General features: G+C 41.8%; 1 protein-coding gene across 9 annotated transcripts in view; it reads left to right on the top strand.

Moving 5' to 3' along the window:
• schip1 (schwannomin interacting protein 1) overlaps window positions 1–13,513 on the top strand; it is a 212,651-nt gene that overhangs the window by 109,795 nt on the left and 89,343 nt on the right. For all 9 annotated transcript variants that reach the window (XM_063045853.1, XM_063045851.1, XM_063045854.1 and 6 more), the window contains one exon: window positions 11,647–11,765. In XM_063045853.1, coding sequence (XP_062901923.1) covers window positions 11,647–11,765 — 119 coding nt within the window. The remainder of the gene's footprint in view (window positions 1–11,646; window positions 11,766–13,513) is intronic.

Here is a 13,513-nt window from a genome sequence, read left to right as displayed (position 1 = left end):
GGCCACAGGCAGGAATGACTTCCTATGACGCTCTGTGCTGCATCTCAGTGGAATGAGTCTCTGGCTGAATGTACTCCTGCGCACAACCAGTACATTTTGTAGTGGATGGGAGACATTGTCCAAGATGGCATGCAACTTGGACAGCATCCTCTTTTCAGACACCACCGTCAGAGAGTCCAGTTCCATCCCCACAACATCACTGGCCTTACGAATGAGTTTGTTGATTCTGTTGGTGTCTGCTACCCTCAGCCTGCTGCCCCAGCACACAACAGCAAACAGGATCGCACTGGCCGCCACAGACTCGTAGAACATCCTCAGCATCGTCCGGCAGATGTTAAAGGACCTCAGTCTTCTCAGGCAATAGAGGCGGCTCTGACCCTTCTTGTAGACAGCCTCAGTGTTCTTTGACCAGTCCAGTTTATTGTCAATTCGTATCCCCAGGTATTTGTAATCCTCCACTATGTCCACCCTGACCCCCTGGATGGAAACAGGGGTCACCGGTACCTTAGCTCTCCTCAGGTCTACCACCAGTTCTTTAGTCTTTTTCATATTAAGCTGCAGATAATTCTGCTCACACCATGTGACAAAGTTTCCTACCATAGCCCTGTACTCAGCCTCATCTCCCTTGCTGATGCATCCAACTATGGCAGAGTCATCAGAAAACTTCTGAAGATGGCAAGACTCTTTGCAGTAGTTGAAGTCTGAGGTGTAAATGGTGAAGAGAAAGGGAGACAAGACAGTCCCCTGTGGAGCCCCAGTGCTGCTGATCACTCTGTCGGACACACAGTGTTGCAAGCACACGTACTGTGGTCTGCCAGTCAGGTAATCAAGAATCCATGACACCAGGAAAGCATCCACCTGCATCGCTGTCAGCTTCTCCCCCAGCAGAGCAGGGCGGATGGTGTTGAACGCACTGGAGAAGTGAAAAAACATGACCCTCACAGTGCTCGCTGGCTTGTCCAGGTGGGACAAAAGATTTTCAATAGTTTTACTGACCAACTTAATTGTATTTTGTAAACATACACAAATTTAGAATTTGATGGCTGCAGCACACTCAACAAAAGTTAGGACAGAGGCATGTTTACCATTGTGTTACATCACCTTTCCTTTTAATAACACTTTTTAATCATTTTGGAACTGAGGATACTAATTGTAGTAGATTTGCAATTGGAAATTTTGTCCATTCTTGCTTGATATAAGACTTCAGCTGTTAACTGTCCATGGTCTCCATTATCTGATTCTCCTCTTCATGACGCGCCATACATTTTCAATAGGAGATAGATCTGGACTGGCAGCAGGCCAGTCAAGCACACGCACTCTATGCCTACAAAGCCACGCTGTTGTAGCCCGTGCAGAATGTGGTCTGGCATTGTCCTGCTGAAATAAGCTTGGACGTCCCGGGAAGAGACGTCGCCTTGGTGGCAACATATGTCTTTCTAAAATCCTAATATACGCCTCAGAGTTGATGGTACCTTCACATACATGCAACTCACCCACGCTGTGGGCACTGATGCACTCCCATACCATCACAGATGCTGGCTTTCGCACCTTTCACTGATAACAATCTGGATGGTCGTTTTCATCTTTGGCACGGAGAACTCGACACCCGTTTTTTCCGAAAACTAGCTGAAATGTGGACTCATCTGACCACAGCACACGGTTCCACAGTCTTTCGGTCCATCTGAGATGAGCACGGGCCCAGAGAACTCTCCGGCGTTTCTGCATAGAGTTGATGTATGGCTTCCTCCTTGTGTAATACAGTTTCAAGTTGCATTTCTGGATGCCGCGACAGACTGTGTTGAGTGACAATGGTTTTCTGAAGTACTCCCGAGCCTTTGATGGACACTACTTTTATACCCAGTCATGATACCTCACCTGCTACCAATTAACCTGCTTAATGTGGAGTCTTCCAAATCGGTGTTACTTGAATATTCTGTGCATTTTTCAATCTTATTTTAACTCTGTCCCAACTTCTGTTGAGTGTGTTGCAGCCATCAAATTCTAAAGTTGTGTATATTTACAAAATACAATTAAGTTGGTCAGTAAAACTATCGAAAATCTTTTCTTTGTACTTTCGTCAGTTAAATAAAGGTTCACGTGAATTAACATATCACAGATTTTTGTTTTTATTGCATTTTGGAAAATATCCCAACTTTTCTGGAAATGGGGTTTGTAGATGGGGAAGCAGATGAGTGAGTTAATAAGTTTGCAGATGACATGAAGGTTGGAGGTATAGTATAGAAGGTTCTGTATGTTACAATGGGTTATAGACAAAATACAAAATTTGGTGTAGAAGTGGTAGATGGAGTTCAATCCAGAAAAGTGTGAAGTTCGGAAGACTGAACTTGAAGGTGGGTGGAGGAAAGCCTAGGGAAATGGTAGGTTTTATATACAGAGTGGTGGACACTTGGAACGCACTGACTGCGGTGAATGTCATCATCAGCGATCACTCGTGGTCAAGTATGATTCTTCTGGTGGTCGATCTGGTCACTTGTGGGTCTTGAGATGACTGAAGAGGCCGATCCGTGATCCACAAGTCCTATTGCAGTGTTGGCAGTTGTAGGCCATTGGAATGGTGGTGGTTGAAGCCACCTAGTCTCAGCTGTATGGTGGAGGTATTTGAGCTGTGCAGTCCCCTCACGGACAGTCCTTCTCCAGCTTTTTCTGGCCTCTGCTAATTTCTCCCTCTATTCAAGTTGATGTCGCACTTCCTCAAGTGTGTCTTGATATTGTCCTTGAACTGCTTTTTCTGTCCTCCAGGAGTGCACTTTGCAACCTTTGCCCATCTTTGGAGTGAAGGACTTTTAGGCCACGATAGTTTTGGGCTATACACTGCCCTGGAGGCAATAGAGACCCCTGATATCACCAGTCAGTGAGGTACTGTATTTCTGGGGCCCTCTCAGTCCACCACCGATTCTTCATTTCCTTTACTTTCCACTGGACCATGGCCTTAGCTTTGGAGTGGGCTTCTCTTTTTGCCTTGCAGTTGATGTCCTTCTGCCAGGCACAGAAAGCTTTCCTTTTGTTGTTGATTAGCTCTTCTATTTCATTATTTTCTTCAATCTTTCTCTTTAGTGGTCTTGTCTCCACTGATGGTTTTATGCATCAAGGATGGTAGTCTTTCGAGTGGTCCAATGTGCTTAAACGGCCTCCAGACATTGCGTGCTTTGGGAGTCTTTCAGAAAGGGCCTCCTGGAGACCTTGTACCTTCAGTGTGTCTCTTAGGCTCTCGATGTTGAACCTGGGATGGCTCAGCTTCTTTTGCACTTTACCCTTCCACAGGGTTTTGATCGTCACTTGTGAGCGATGGTTTGTCCAGCCATCCTCAGCACTGATCATGGCTCTTGTATTCTTTACGCCTCTGCAATCCCTCTGAACAATGGCGCAATCGATAAGATACCAAGCCTTTGAACGCGGATGCATCCACGAAGTTTTCACCTTGTTTCTCTGGCGCAACAGGGTGTTGATGATGGTCAGGTCATGTTCAGCACGCTTGGACTCCACTGGAGTTGATGTTGCCAACACCTTCCTTCCCAATTGTGCCTTTCCAGGAGCCACTGTCCCTTCCAGCTCTAGCATTGACGTCTCCAGGAAGAATGACCTTGTCTTCCTTGGGAATATCTGATAGTATGCAGTCTAGGTCAGTGTAGAAGGTCTCCTAACATCATCTGGTGAGTCTAGGGTTGGAGCAGAGGTACTCAGCTGTAGCCATTTGGTTGTTAGTCAGCTCAGGGCACATGGTCATAAGGTGTTCATTGATACTAACTGGCAACTTAGAGAAAGTAGATACGATAGGTACATTCAAAAGATTCTTTGATAGGCTCATGGATGTATGAGAGCTGGAGAGGTGGGCTGTGTAGGAAGGAAGTGTTAGATTAATCATTGAGTTAGGTTTATATAAGGCAGCATAATATTGTGGCTGAAGAGCCCATACTGTGCCATAATCTATGTTTGTCCAGGGGGTTTCATGAACCCTTCCCCTCACACCATCACTAGTAGCACAGGAGCAGTTCTGATCTGTGGAATGTGTAATCTTTTCAGTTACTACAGTTGTCAGTAGAAGTTTGCATGGATTCAGTATGTCACCAAAGTTTTTGACAAACTTCTATAGATGCTCAGTGGAGAGTATTCTAGCTGGTTGCATCATGGCCTGGTATGGAAACGCTAAAGTCTAGGAATGGAAAAGGCTACAGCAGTGATAGATACAGCCCAGTGCATCACGGGCAAAGCCCTCCCCACCATTGAGCACCTTTACATGGAATTCTGCCACAAGAAAGCAGCATCCATCATCAAAGACCCCCCATTATCCAGGCCGTGCCCTCATCTCGCAATACATTCAGGAAAGAAGTACAGAAGCCTTGGGTACCACACCACCAGATTCAGGAAGTTATTACCCGACAGCCATCATGTTCCTGAATTAATGTGAATAACTTCAATCACCAGTACTTCGACTTCTGAAACCTATAAACTTCCTTTCAAGGACTCATTGCCCATGTTTTCAGTATTGTTTTTTTCATTTTGCACTTTGGTTGTTTGTCAGTCTGTTCAAGTATAGTTTTTTTTGTAAAATTCTACTGCATTTCTCTTCTTGTAAATGCCTGCAAGAAATGAATCTCAAGGTGGTATATGGTTGCATATGGGTACTTTGATAATAAATTTACTTTGAACTTTGAATATGCATTCCAGCCTGATGTTTCATGCAATTCTATTTAAAAAAGAAATTGAATGGTCTTAAATTCTTTTGCTGGAGATCTATTTTGAATACTTGTTAGTATTGTTAATGGTGAGAGTTGTGGGGGGGGGGGAGTTGCTTCCAAATTGTTTGAGGTTTGTTAATTGCAGAGGATTTGTAAACATTTTTATTTAATTAATTATGATGGTATTTATCTGATGTATTTCTGAGGATTAGGACTTTGTCCTGGGACATGTTTGGAACTCTCTGTTTGGAACATATTTTAAATTCTTCACCATAAACACGAGGTCTTTAAAACTGCTGTTTTTACATCATTCGGAATTTCTCTTGTTAAGAAGAAACATCATTTACTTCTGACGCAAAAGCTAATTTCAAAGTTTAATATTTCATTAATTTGGTTGATTTTTATGTTGAACTAAGATTTGCTAATATTTCAAAATGTTCTCCCTATTAAAATGTTATTCCCTTTAAATTGATCCATAATATTTTAATATAGAGGTGACATTTCCAGCGATTATAGTCTGGTAAAATTGTAAATACTAAGGTCTGTCTCAGTTTGATCTCTTACAAGCTATTTCCCAGTGTGCACCATCATAGAATATTAAGCTTGAACTTTGCTAATTGTTCAAAGGACATCAGTCTACCTTCTTTAAATAAATCCAAAAAAGAATTAATACCTTTATTTTCCCAAAGTAAAAAAATTGGATCACTCAAAGGCAGCTTAAGAAAGTAGTTTCGATAAATTAAACTACAAAGCTTAAATTTTTTTAGATTAAAAAAATTGTGGAACTGAAGCCAAGTTTGTAAAGAATGCTTAATCACAGGGTATAAGTTTAAATTAGCAACTTTAGCTAATTGTATAGGCAAAGCAGCTCCCAATAACAAAGTTAAATACAGTAAAACTGTTTCACAGCTTTCAATTCCAAATCTACCCAGCTAGGCCGATCCTTCTTATCAACCCAATATAACCAAAAGGACATGTATCGCACGTTAACAGCCCAGTAATACATTCTTAAATTAGGCAAAGCGAGACCTCCATCCTTTGCTACTAGTAACCAAAATTAATACTGATTTACAGTGAAACAATGCTTACATGATTAGGTACTTGTTCAATGCTTGCCTGTCCTAAATAGAATGCTTTCCTTCATTAGCCTGCATTGCAGTTTGGCAGTGAAATGATGAAAGTTTTGCAACAGGCAGATAACTTTTCGATTATTGGTGTTTTCAGTCATTTAGGGCATTGATATAGGAGTTAGTACATTATGTTGAAATCCTTGATGAGGCTCGCACTTGGAGTATTGTGCATAATTTTGGTTGTGCTTATATCGGAAAGATGTGGTTAAACTGGAAAAAGTGCAGGAATGATTTGCAATGGTGTTCCCAGGACTAGATGGTCTGAGTAATGGAGAGAGGTTGACCAGGCTTGGCCTTTATTTCTTGGCAAGTAAGGGAATCGGGGTGACTTATAGACATGTTTAAAAATTATGAGAGGCATAGATAAGGTGGCCGGTAACAGTCCCCCTCCCCAACATGTAAGAGGGCCCTAAATAGGGGGAATAGATGTAGGGTGAGAGGGGGAAGATTTAAAGTACCTGAGGGCTATCTTTTCCACATCGGGATGGTGAAGATATAGAATGAGCTGCCTGAGGAAGTGGTTGAGGCAGGTAGAATAGTACCATTTTTAAGCACTGGGATAGGTATATGGAGGGGTGAAATTTTGAGGGATATAGGCTAAACACAGGAAATTGGTTGGGCACTGTGGCCATCAGGGAGCCATTGAGCTGAAGGGCCTGTATTGGTGTGGTGTTGCTTTATGATTCTGTGTGCTCATGGGTTTAAATTTTCTTGCTGAAGCTGGAGTATTCAATCATTAACTCTTCCTGTTTAATCATCAAGCTGTGAATTTTGTAGTTTGTAGCCGATCTAAGATTCCTTAGCACCTTATTAACAAACCTATACTTTAGCATTTGATTCAACCCTCTTGGATCTGCTACCCCTACCTGCTACAATTGTAATTTAATATCTGTTGAAATTTTAGTGCTGGAAAATACTAAAGATGGATTAAAGTTATAGTTAAAGATGGATTATTTGTTTGAAAAATGCAGTGGAATGTTTTCTTAATGTCATGTTAACTTTAAGATTTGTTCCCAGCTGTATGGAATTTCCAAGTTAAAGGATGTGGAATGATTTGCCATTTATGGATTGGCAACCAATTGCTCAGCTGTAGTTCCTGATTAAATCATAGGTCATTAATTGCATATTGACATTTCCAAGGATAGTAATTAAAATTTGATAACCAGGTCTGTCACTGGCTTGCTTCTCATATGTTAAAAAAAATGCTGGCATTTGATTAAAACAAGATGAAATTTCACGACACATGCCAATGATAATAAACCTGATTCTGATTCTTCTGAAGATGATTGGGGTGGCAATCGGGCAAAGAAGGCAGGCACATGGTAAAGAATCGGCTTATAGGATTCTTATCTATTTTGTAGCCCAGCCAGTTTTCTACAGTCATGAAATTGGTATAATGTGTGACATCAGCACTGGTTCATTTCAGAGCCCCCAAGGTGAGCTTCCTTCCATGACCTGAAGACTCTAAGACAGATGGGGCAGGAGGGTCTTGACGGGGACGGCCTTTGAAGTTGGTACTTTCCTTTCACCATTTATTGCTGGGCTTCTGTGTGGTCACAGCACTTGTGATTCCATTGCAAAAAGACCACTCACTGTTTTTAGCAGTCATGCTTTAAAACTTCCATCAAACCATTGGGTAAATTACCCTTTTTCAGGGATTTAAGGACATCCTTGCATTTGTTCCTGTCTTCACTTAGTACCATTGTACTGTGGGTTAGTGGGCACGTGACCAAGTGGTTAAGGCATTTGACTAGTGATCTGAAGGTCGTGAGTTCGAGCCCCAGCCGAAGCAGCGTGTTGCATCCTTGAGCAAGGCACTTAATCACACATTGCTCTGTGACGACATTGGTGCCAAGCTGTATGGGTCCTAATGCCCTTCCCTTGGACAACATTGGTGTTGTGGAGAGGGGAGACTTGCAGCATGGGCAACTGCTGGTCTTCCATACAACCTTGCCCAGGCCTGCGCCATGGAGAGTGAAGACTTTCCAGGTCCAGATCCATGGTCTCGCAAGACTAACTGATGCCACTTAACTGTGGGTTAACTCCTAGTGGAGTGTCTGTTTTGGAACACTTGTGTATCAGGCCTGTAAATGATTTAACCTACCACTGGAATCAGCTGGGGTGGCTGGTGGTGTAGTGGCATCAGCGCCGGACTTCGGAGTGAAGGCTCCCGCATTCAAACCCAGCCAACTCCCCTGGCACGCTTTCCATCTGCGCTGGGTTGAACGTCGAGCTGGCAACTCGACCTCTTTTTTAAAAAAAAATTTCCTGCTACAGAAACATCAACAGCAAAAAGTTGATGGCCTGTGTGCTCTTGTGAGTTTAAAAGGCAACTTCCTTTTTTCATTTTGGAATCAGCTGCCAGTAATTAGGGGCTCAGTGCTGGGGAAGTTTGCTGCCTCGAAAGAGGTCACCAAGTTTCTTCTGCCAGTGTATTTGAAGATTTTGACAGGGACAGGTGCTATCTGACCATTGCTTTGAAACAGACAAGACAGCAGGAATCATTGCAGCCAATCAATGCATAAGCATTTTGTCAGTTTTGAGGTCTTGATCTTCAGGAGTCAAGTGACCTGTCACACTGAAGTTATGTTGAATTTTATCTCTAATATCTGCCTTTGCTCAGAGGTGGCTCTTAAGATATTGCACAAAGTTTACATTTTCCGGGAGTTTTTATTGTTGAAGGATGCTTTTAAGTGGGGATGCATTAGTAGGGAACCTTTTGTTTTGCAGACATCGAGGGTGAGGCCCTGTCCCCCGTTAACATGACATCCTCAGTAAAAAAAAAGTTGACAAATGCTTGTCTCATGAGTTCTTTCCACTTGCTGAAGCTCAATGATTAAACCAGTGATAATTTTCTGTTTTTCCCATTATATTTAAATTCAATAGTTATTGAGTCATACAGTGGGCAAGAAAACTTGTCAACTTGATGGATTTATTTGGAGGTAAAATTAAAGAACAATCTTTGGGTTAATTTTATAACCCTGTCGGCAAGAGGGTCTAAACTGGAGCATTATCAGCAAGTGTACAACGCCAATTTTTATCATTTGCTTGGGATAATCACTGCTTTGCTCTTTGGGGACAGACTCACCATTTGAGGTTATGTGCCTTAAATTTCTAGAACTGTTATAAATTTAAAACCAGTGAGCAAGGTTTCCACCAAGACACCAAGTAGTTGAAAGGAGGTGATAGTCGTTGTATCTTGTTGCTGCTTCTCAAACAGCATCGGAAAGGGTGATTCCCGGAAGCTCTTCAAACTGGTTTATTCTCTTGCCTTGATCTCTGCTTTGCTGTATTTCACCTACCAAAGCCCATCACGTAACAGCAGCAACCTGTTAGTGCTTACATACCAGTTCTATTGTGTACAGTGTGCTGCTAGTGCTCATATTACCATAAGCTTCAATGGCATAGAATCCAACCAAACACTGCAACATTTGTAAATAAATTCATGTTCAAGTTTAATTATCATTCAACCATGCATGAATGTGGCCAAATGAAACGGTGTTCTTCTGGGGCCGAGGTGCAAAACACATTACCACAGCACATAGCACGTATGGTCATGATAGCAGATAAGCATACGCAAACACGTAGCGGAAGTCCCTGAGTGGCATGTCCAGTAGATTGATGGTGCACGGGATTTTTTCCTGGTCTGCTTGTTTTTCCACTGAGTGAACACCAGAGGGCAGCACTGATAGGAAGGGTCAGCTCCCAACCCGGTGTGGAGTCCAGCACACCCACAGAGGCCTCTGCTCTCCCACACAGTCTCTATGTTTCCTCCCCTGGACAGCTGCGACAGGCAATCCAATGTGCAACGACTGAAGCAACGCAGCTCCCCTACCACTGGTCTCACCATTGAACCAGTGAAGCTGACTTGTAGTATTCTATCTTACCAATGTCCAACAGGGTCTTGTGATTACCAGAGAATTGTCCAAGACAATCACTCCATTTATTGGACAGTGCACCGCCTCAACACAACAGCAGTACACATGTCCAGGCAACAACAACACACAGCAGTATGCAATAAGACACAGACACACACACCTCCCCCCCCCGAAGATTTTTGCACAGTACTGTTTTTTTTATTACACTGTACTGCTGCCGCAAAATTAAGCATATTTCATGGCATATGTGAATGATATACCTGATTCTGATATGGGTCTCTATTGTAGACTGAGAGTGGGAAGGGGGCAGGGAGAGGGGAGTCATGGAAGGAAGAGGGGAAGCAGTGGGAAGCACCAGAGGCACATTCAATATTGATCAATAAACCAATCGTTTAGAATGAAATAATCTTGCCTGGTGTCTCAGGGCTGTGTGTTTCTACACCAGAGCCACCCACCACCCCCACCCCCCGGCACTCCTCCAAGACTCGTTAACACCGACTTTTGCACCGTATTGTACCTTTCTAATTTTGATATGCTTTGCTAATTCATGAGCTTTCTCATGATGCAAACCTGACAGAAAAGTACAATATTACTGAGTGGTCTGATTTTCCGAGGATTGTGCTGTCAGGGGCATCAAGTGCACAATGAGGGGAGTTTATCATTGTTCCTGTCAGTTCATTTATATGCCTCACCTGTAAAGCACATTCCATACAATTGGTCCTCCTTTTAACCAGAAGGCTAGTTCTCTAGATGGCTTCCTGAAGTTAATTACCATTCTCAACAGTTTTGGTATTGCAGTACTTTGCCAGTGTGCTAATAAAACAGTGCTGTAGCAAGGGTCACCAGTGTCACTACTACAAGGGAAGTGTATGATGTAGGTATCAGAATTTGTCTGGGAATTTCCGTCATTTTCAGTGGGATCTCAGACTGTAATGGGATGCTGCAATCTATGCAACTTTATTTTTCAAAGGGACATCTCATGGCAACCTCAGAAGCCCATGTCACAAATAACAATTTCTAATGCTAGATAAATGGCTAAATAGTGCTGATGTCCTTTAGGACTACGGGGGGGGGGGGGTAGGGATCCACTATCTTTGCTGTATTGACTTCTTGGATGCTGTAAAACTGACAGGCAAATTCCCTAGAGAGTTTGATCCCACATAATTTTATTCAGTTCAGTATTGACAGGAAAATAACTAAAAATTGTATCAAATCTATTATCTGGTGTAGAGTGCCTTTGCACAATTCTTCCTGGCATTCTTTCACTGAACACTATAACCAAAATAATGAAAGGTCTCTGCCCGAAACGTCAACTGTACTCTTTTCCATAGGTGCTGCCTGGCCTGCTGAGTTCCTCCAGCATGTTGTGTGTGTTGCTTGGATTTCCAGCATCTGCAGATATCCTCTTGTTTATAAACGTTTCTCGGTAACTGACTGATCAAGAAAGGACTGGTATATGGTTATGTAGTAATAGCTAAGGTGCTGTTTAGCATCAAAGCTGAGAAACGTATTCAGATATTGGGATTTGATACTTTTTGTTTTGCTAACAGTTCTTCAGTGTTGCACTACAGTGGCAAAGCAGCATGCCCCAAGTGAGATATGTGAGGAGTTCAAAATCAGAACCATTAAAATATATTTTCCAAGAATTAATTACTGAAACCAATCCACAATTCGGGTACAGATGTGGGGACAAGTGGGGGAGATTATCTCCTTGTATGGATACTGTTAGTGCAGTGCCTGGGCAAAAGTTGCAATCCATGGAAAAGAATTAGTAAAAGACAGAAGTTTATGAAATATTACCTGCTACAAACATTTGGAGTCAACGGGAAATGGACTCAAGATTCTACGTTGATGACATTTTCTCTATTACCCTCAAAACTTGATGCTGGTAGCCACAAAGACAGTTATTATGCCTGAAATTTCTTTCTGCTTCATTTGCAGGCCCAAAAAAATGAGAGGGAATCGATCCGACAGAAGTTGGCACTCGGGAGTTTCTTTGATGATGGCCCAGGGATTTACACTAGCTGTAGCAAGAGTGGTAAACCCAGTTTGTCTTCACGGTGAGTATTGGAAACAAAGGTATAGACCTGCAAAATCCTTGGAGGTGTTCCTTTTAAATCATCCATATCCCATTGATTTAGTGATGAATTTTTTGGAGGGCCCTTAATCAATATTTATCTCACCATTAAACCAAGAGCTGCGAGGATGTCCAGTAAAGTATTTTGTAACATAGTAACCCACTAATAATCCTCCATCACCTTGTTCAGAAGTCCCAGTGATTTAGTAACTGGTTCACCTGGTTCTGCTTAAGCTCATCCGCACCCATTCCCACCCACCTTTTACTCAACAGGACCCCTTTACGTATATCCCCTTTAAATTCATCAGATCGTGTTTCACACACTCCCTTCAAAACTTAACAAGTTTTGTTTCCTTCATTCCCTTTTAAGCTCAGCTATTTCACTGAAAAAGCTATGAAGCCGTGCAACTGATTTTCAACCATTGTTCAAAAATAGTTGGCAGTTGAAGATGTTAAAATACCTTCAAAGCTGAGTTCCTCCAGCATTTTGTGTGTGTTAAAACAAAGTTAACTTCTTAGTGATTCAAAACTAAGATGTTATGCATGTTAGATAGCTGAAGAACAGGAAATCCTAAAAATATCAGGCAGCACATATGGCCTGAGAGAAAGAGATTTTATTTTGGATCAAATTGCATTCTGACAAGAATCTGCATTCAGAGTTACAATATTTAGGATTCTGGTCTTGTCTTGTTGAAAGGCTGAAACCCACAATTTGCACAAGGAAGTGTCCTCATTGTAACAGAAGAACAACTGAAAGGTTGTAAAACGTTTTATAGGATGAGGTAAACCAAGAAGCGATAAATGGATGATTTTGAGTATGGGTTTCCAGAGTCTCGATATTGGAGGAACAACAAATGAAGAGAAGTCGGATGTTGCACATTGAGATAAGATAAGTAGCTATAGATTATGATAGAAAGTTGTGCAATGGGGCTTGATTGCAAGACTAATGAATCATGGAAAGGAGAATGTATTAGTTTCTAATTGTATCTTTCAGAAATGAGATGCTCTGGCACAGATTATGGGAATACCAAAATTATGTGGAGTTGAGATAGAGAAGCCTCAGATTTATTATTAAATTGCCTCCGCTAATGATATTTTCTTGTAATCCATAATGGAATACAGGATGTAATAGAAGATTCCTTTACAGAATTGGGAATAATATGTCTTTAGCAATTTGTTTTCTTTGACGGTAAGGTAATTCCGACAACCTGGACAGAAATAAATTACCTGTGGTTTGCAAATGGACTAAAGTTACCATGTATTTTGAATGTTAGCACCATTCTTTGAAGTTTTTAATGAGTTATGTTGTTAAAACAATAATAAGACACATATCCTTCAAAGCAAATTATTAAGTGCCAGTGAGAAATTATAAGCTTTTGTACATGGTTCACCAAACTTTGGGTGTAATTGGTTAAGTTGGTGCCTGTATATTAATGCGATTCTGGCTTTGCTTGTCAATAAAGCCATGCCAAAAAGGTCTATTAAGTGAAAACTGTGTCCAGTTTATAATATATACAGAGCAGGTTATCTTTGATTATTTATTACCTTTGACGCACCCCTAGGTAATAGAGACATTAAAGTTGGCTCAGTGTGTGTATCTGCATGGATCTTAAGCATCTGCTCTTTTGATCTCTGACACACCCTTGCCACTGCCCCCTGCCACTCACATACCTTAGGATAATGAAGTTTGTAGACATTGAGAGAATGAGAGGGAATGAGCTTTTGGACCAA

Source organism: Mobula hypostoma, chromosome 4, assembly GCF_963921235.1.
Source record: "Mobula hypostoma chromosome 4, sMobHyp1.1, whole genome shotgun sequence".
NCBI lineage: Eukaryota > Metazoa > Chordata > Chondrichthyes > Myliobatiformes > Myliobatidae > Mobula > Mobula hypostoma.
This window is presented reverse-complemented; position numbering and strand designations above follow the sequence as displayed.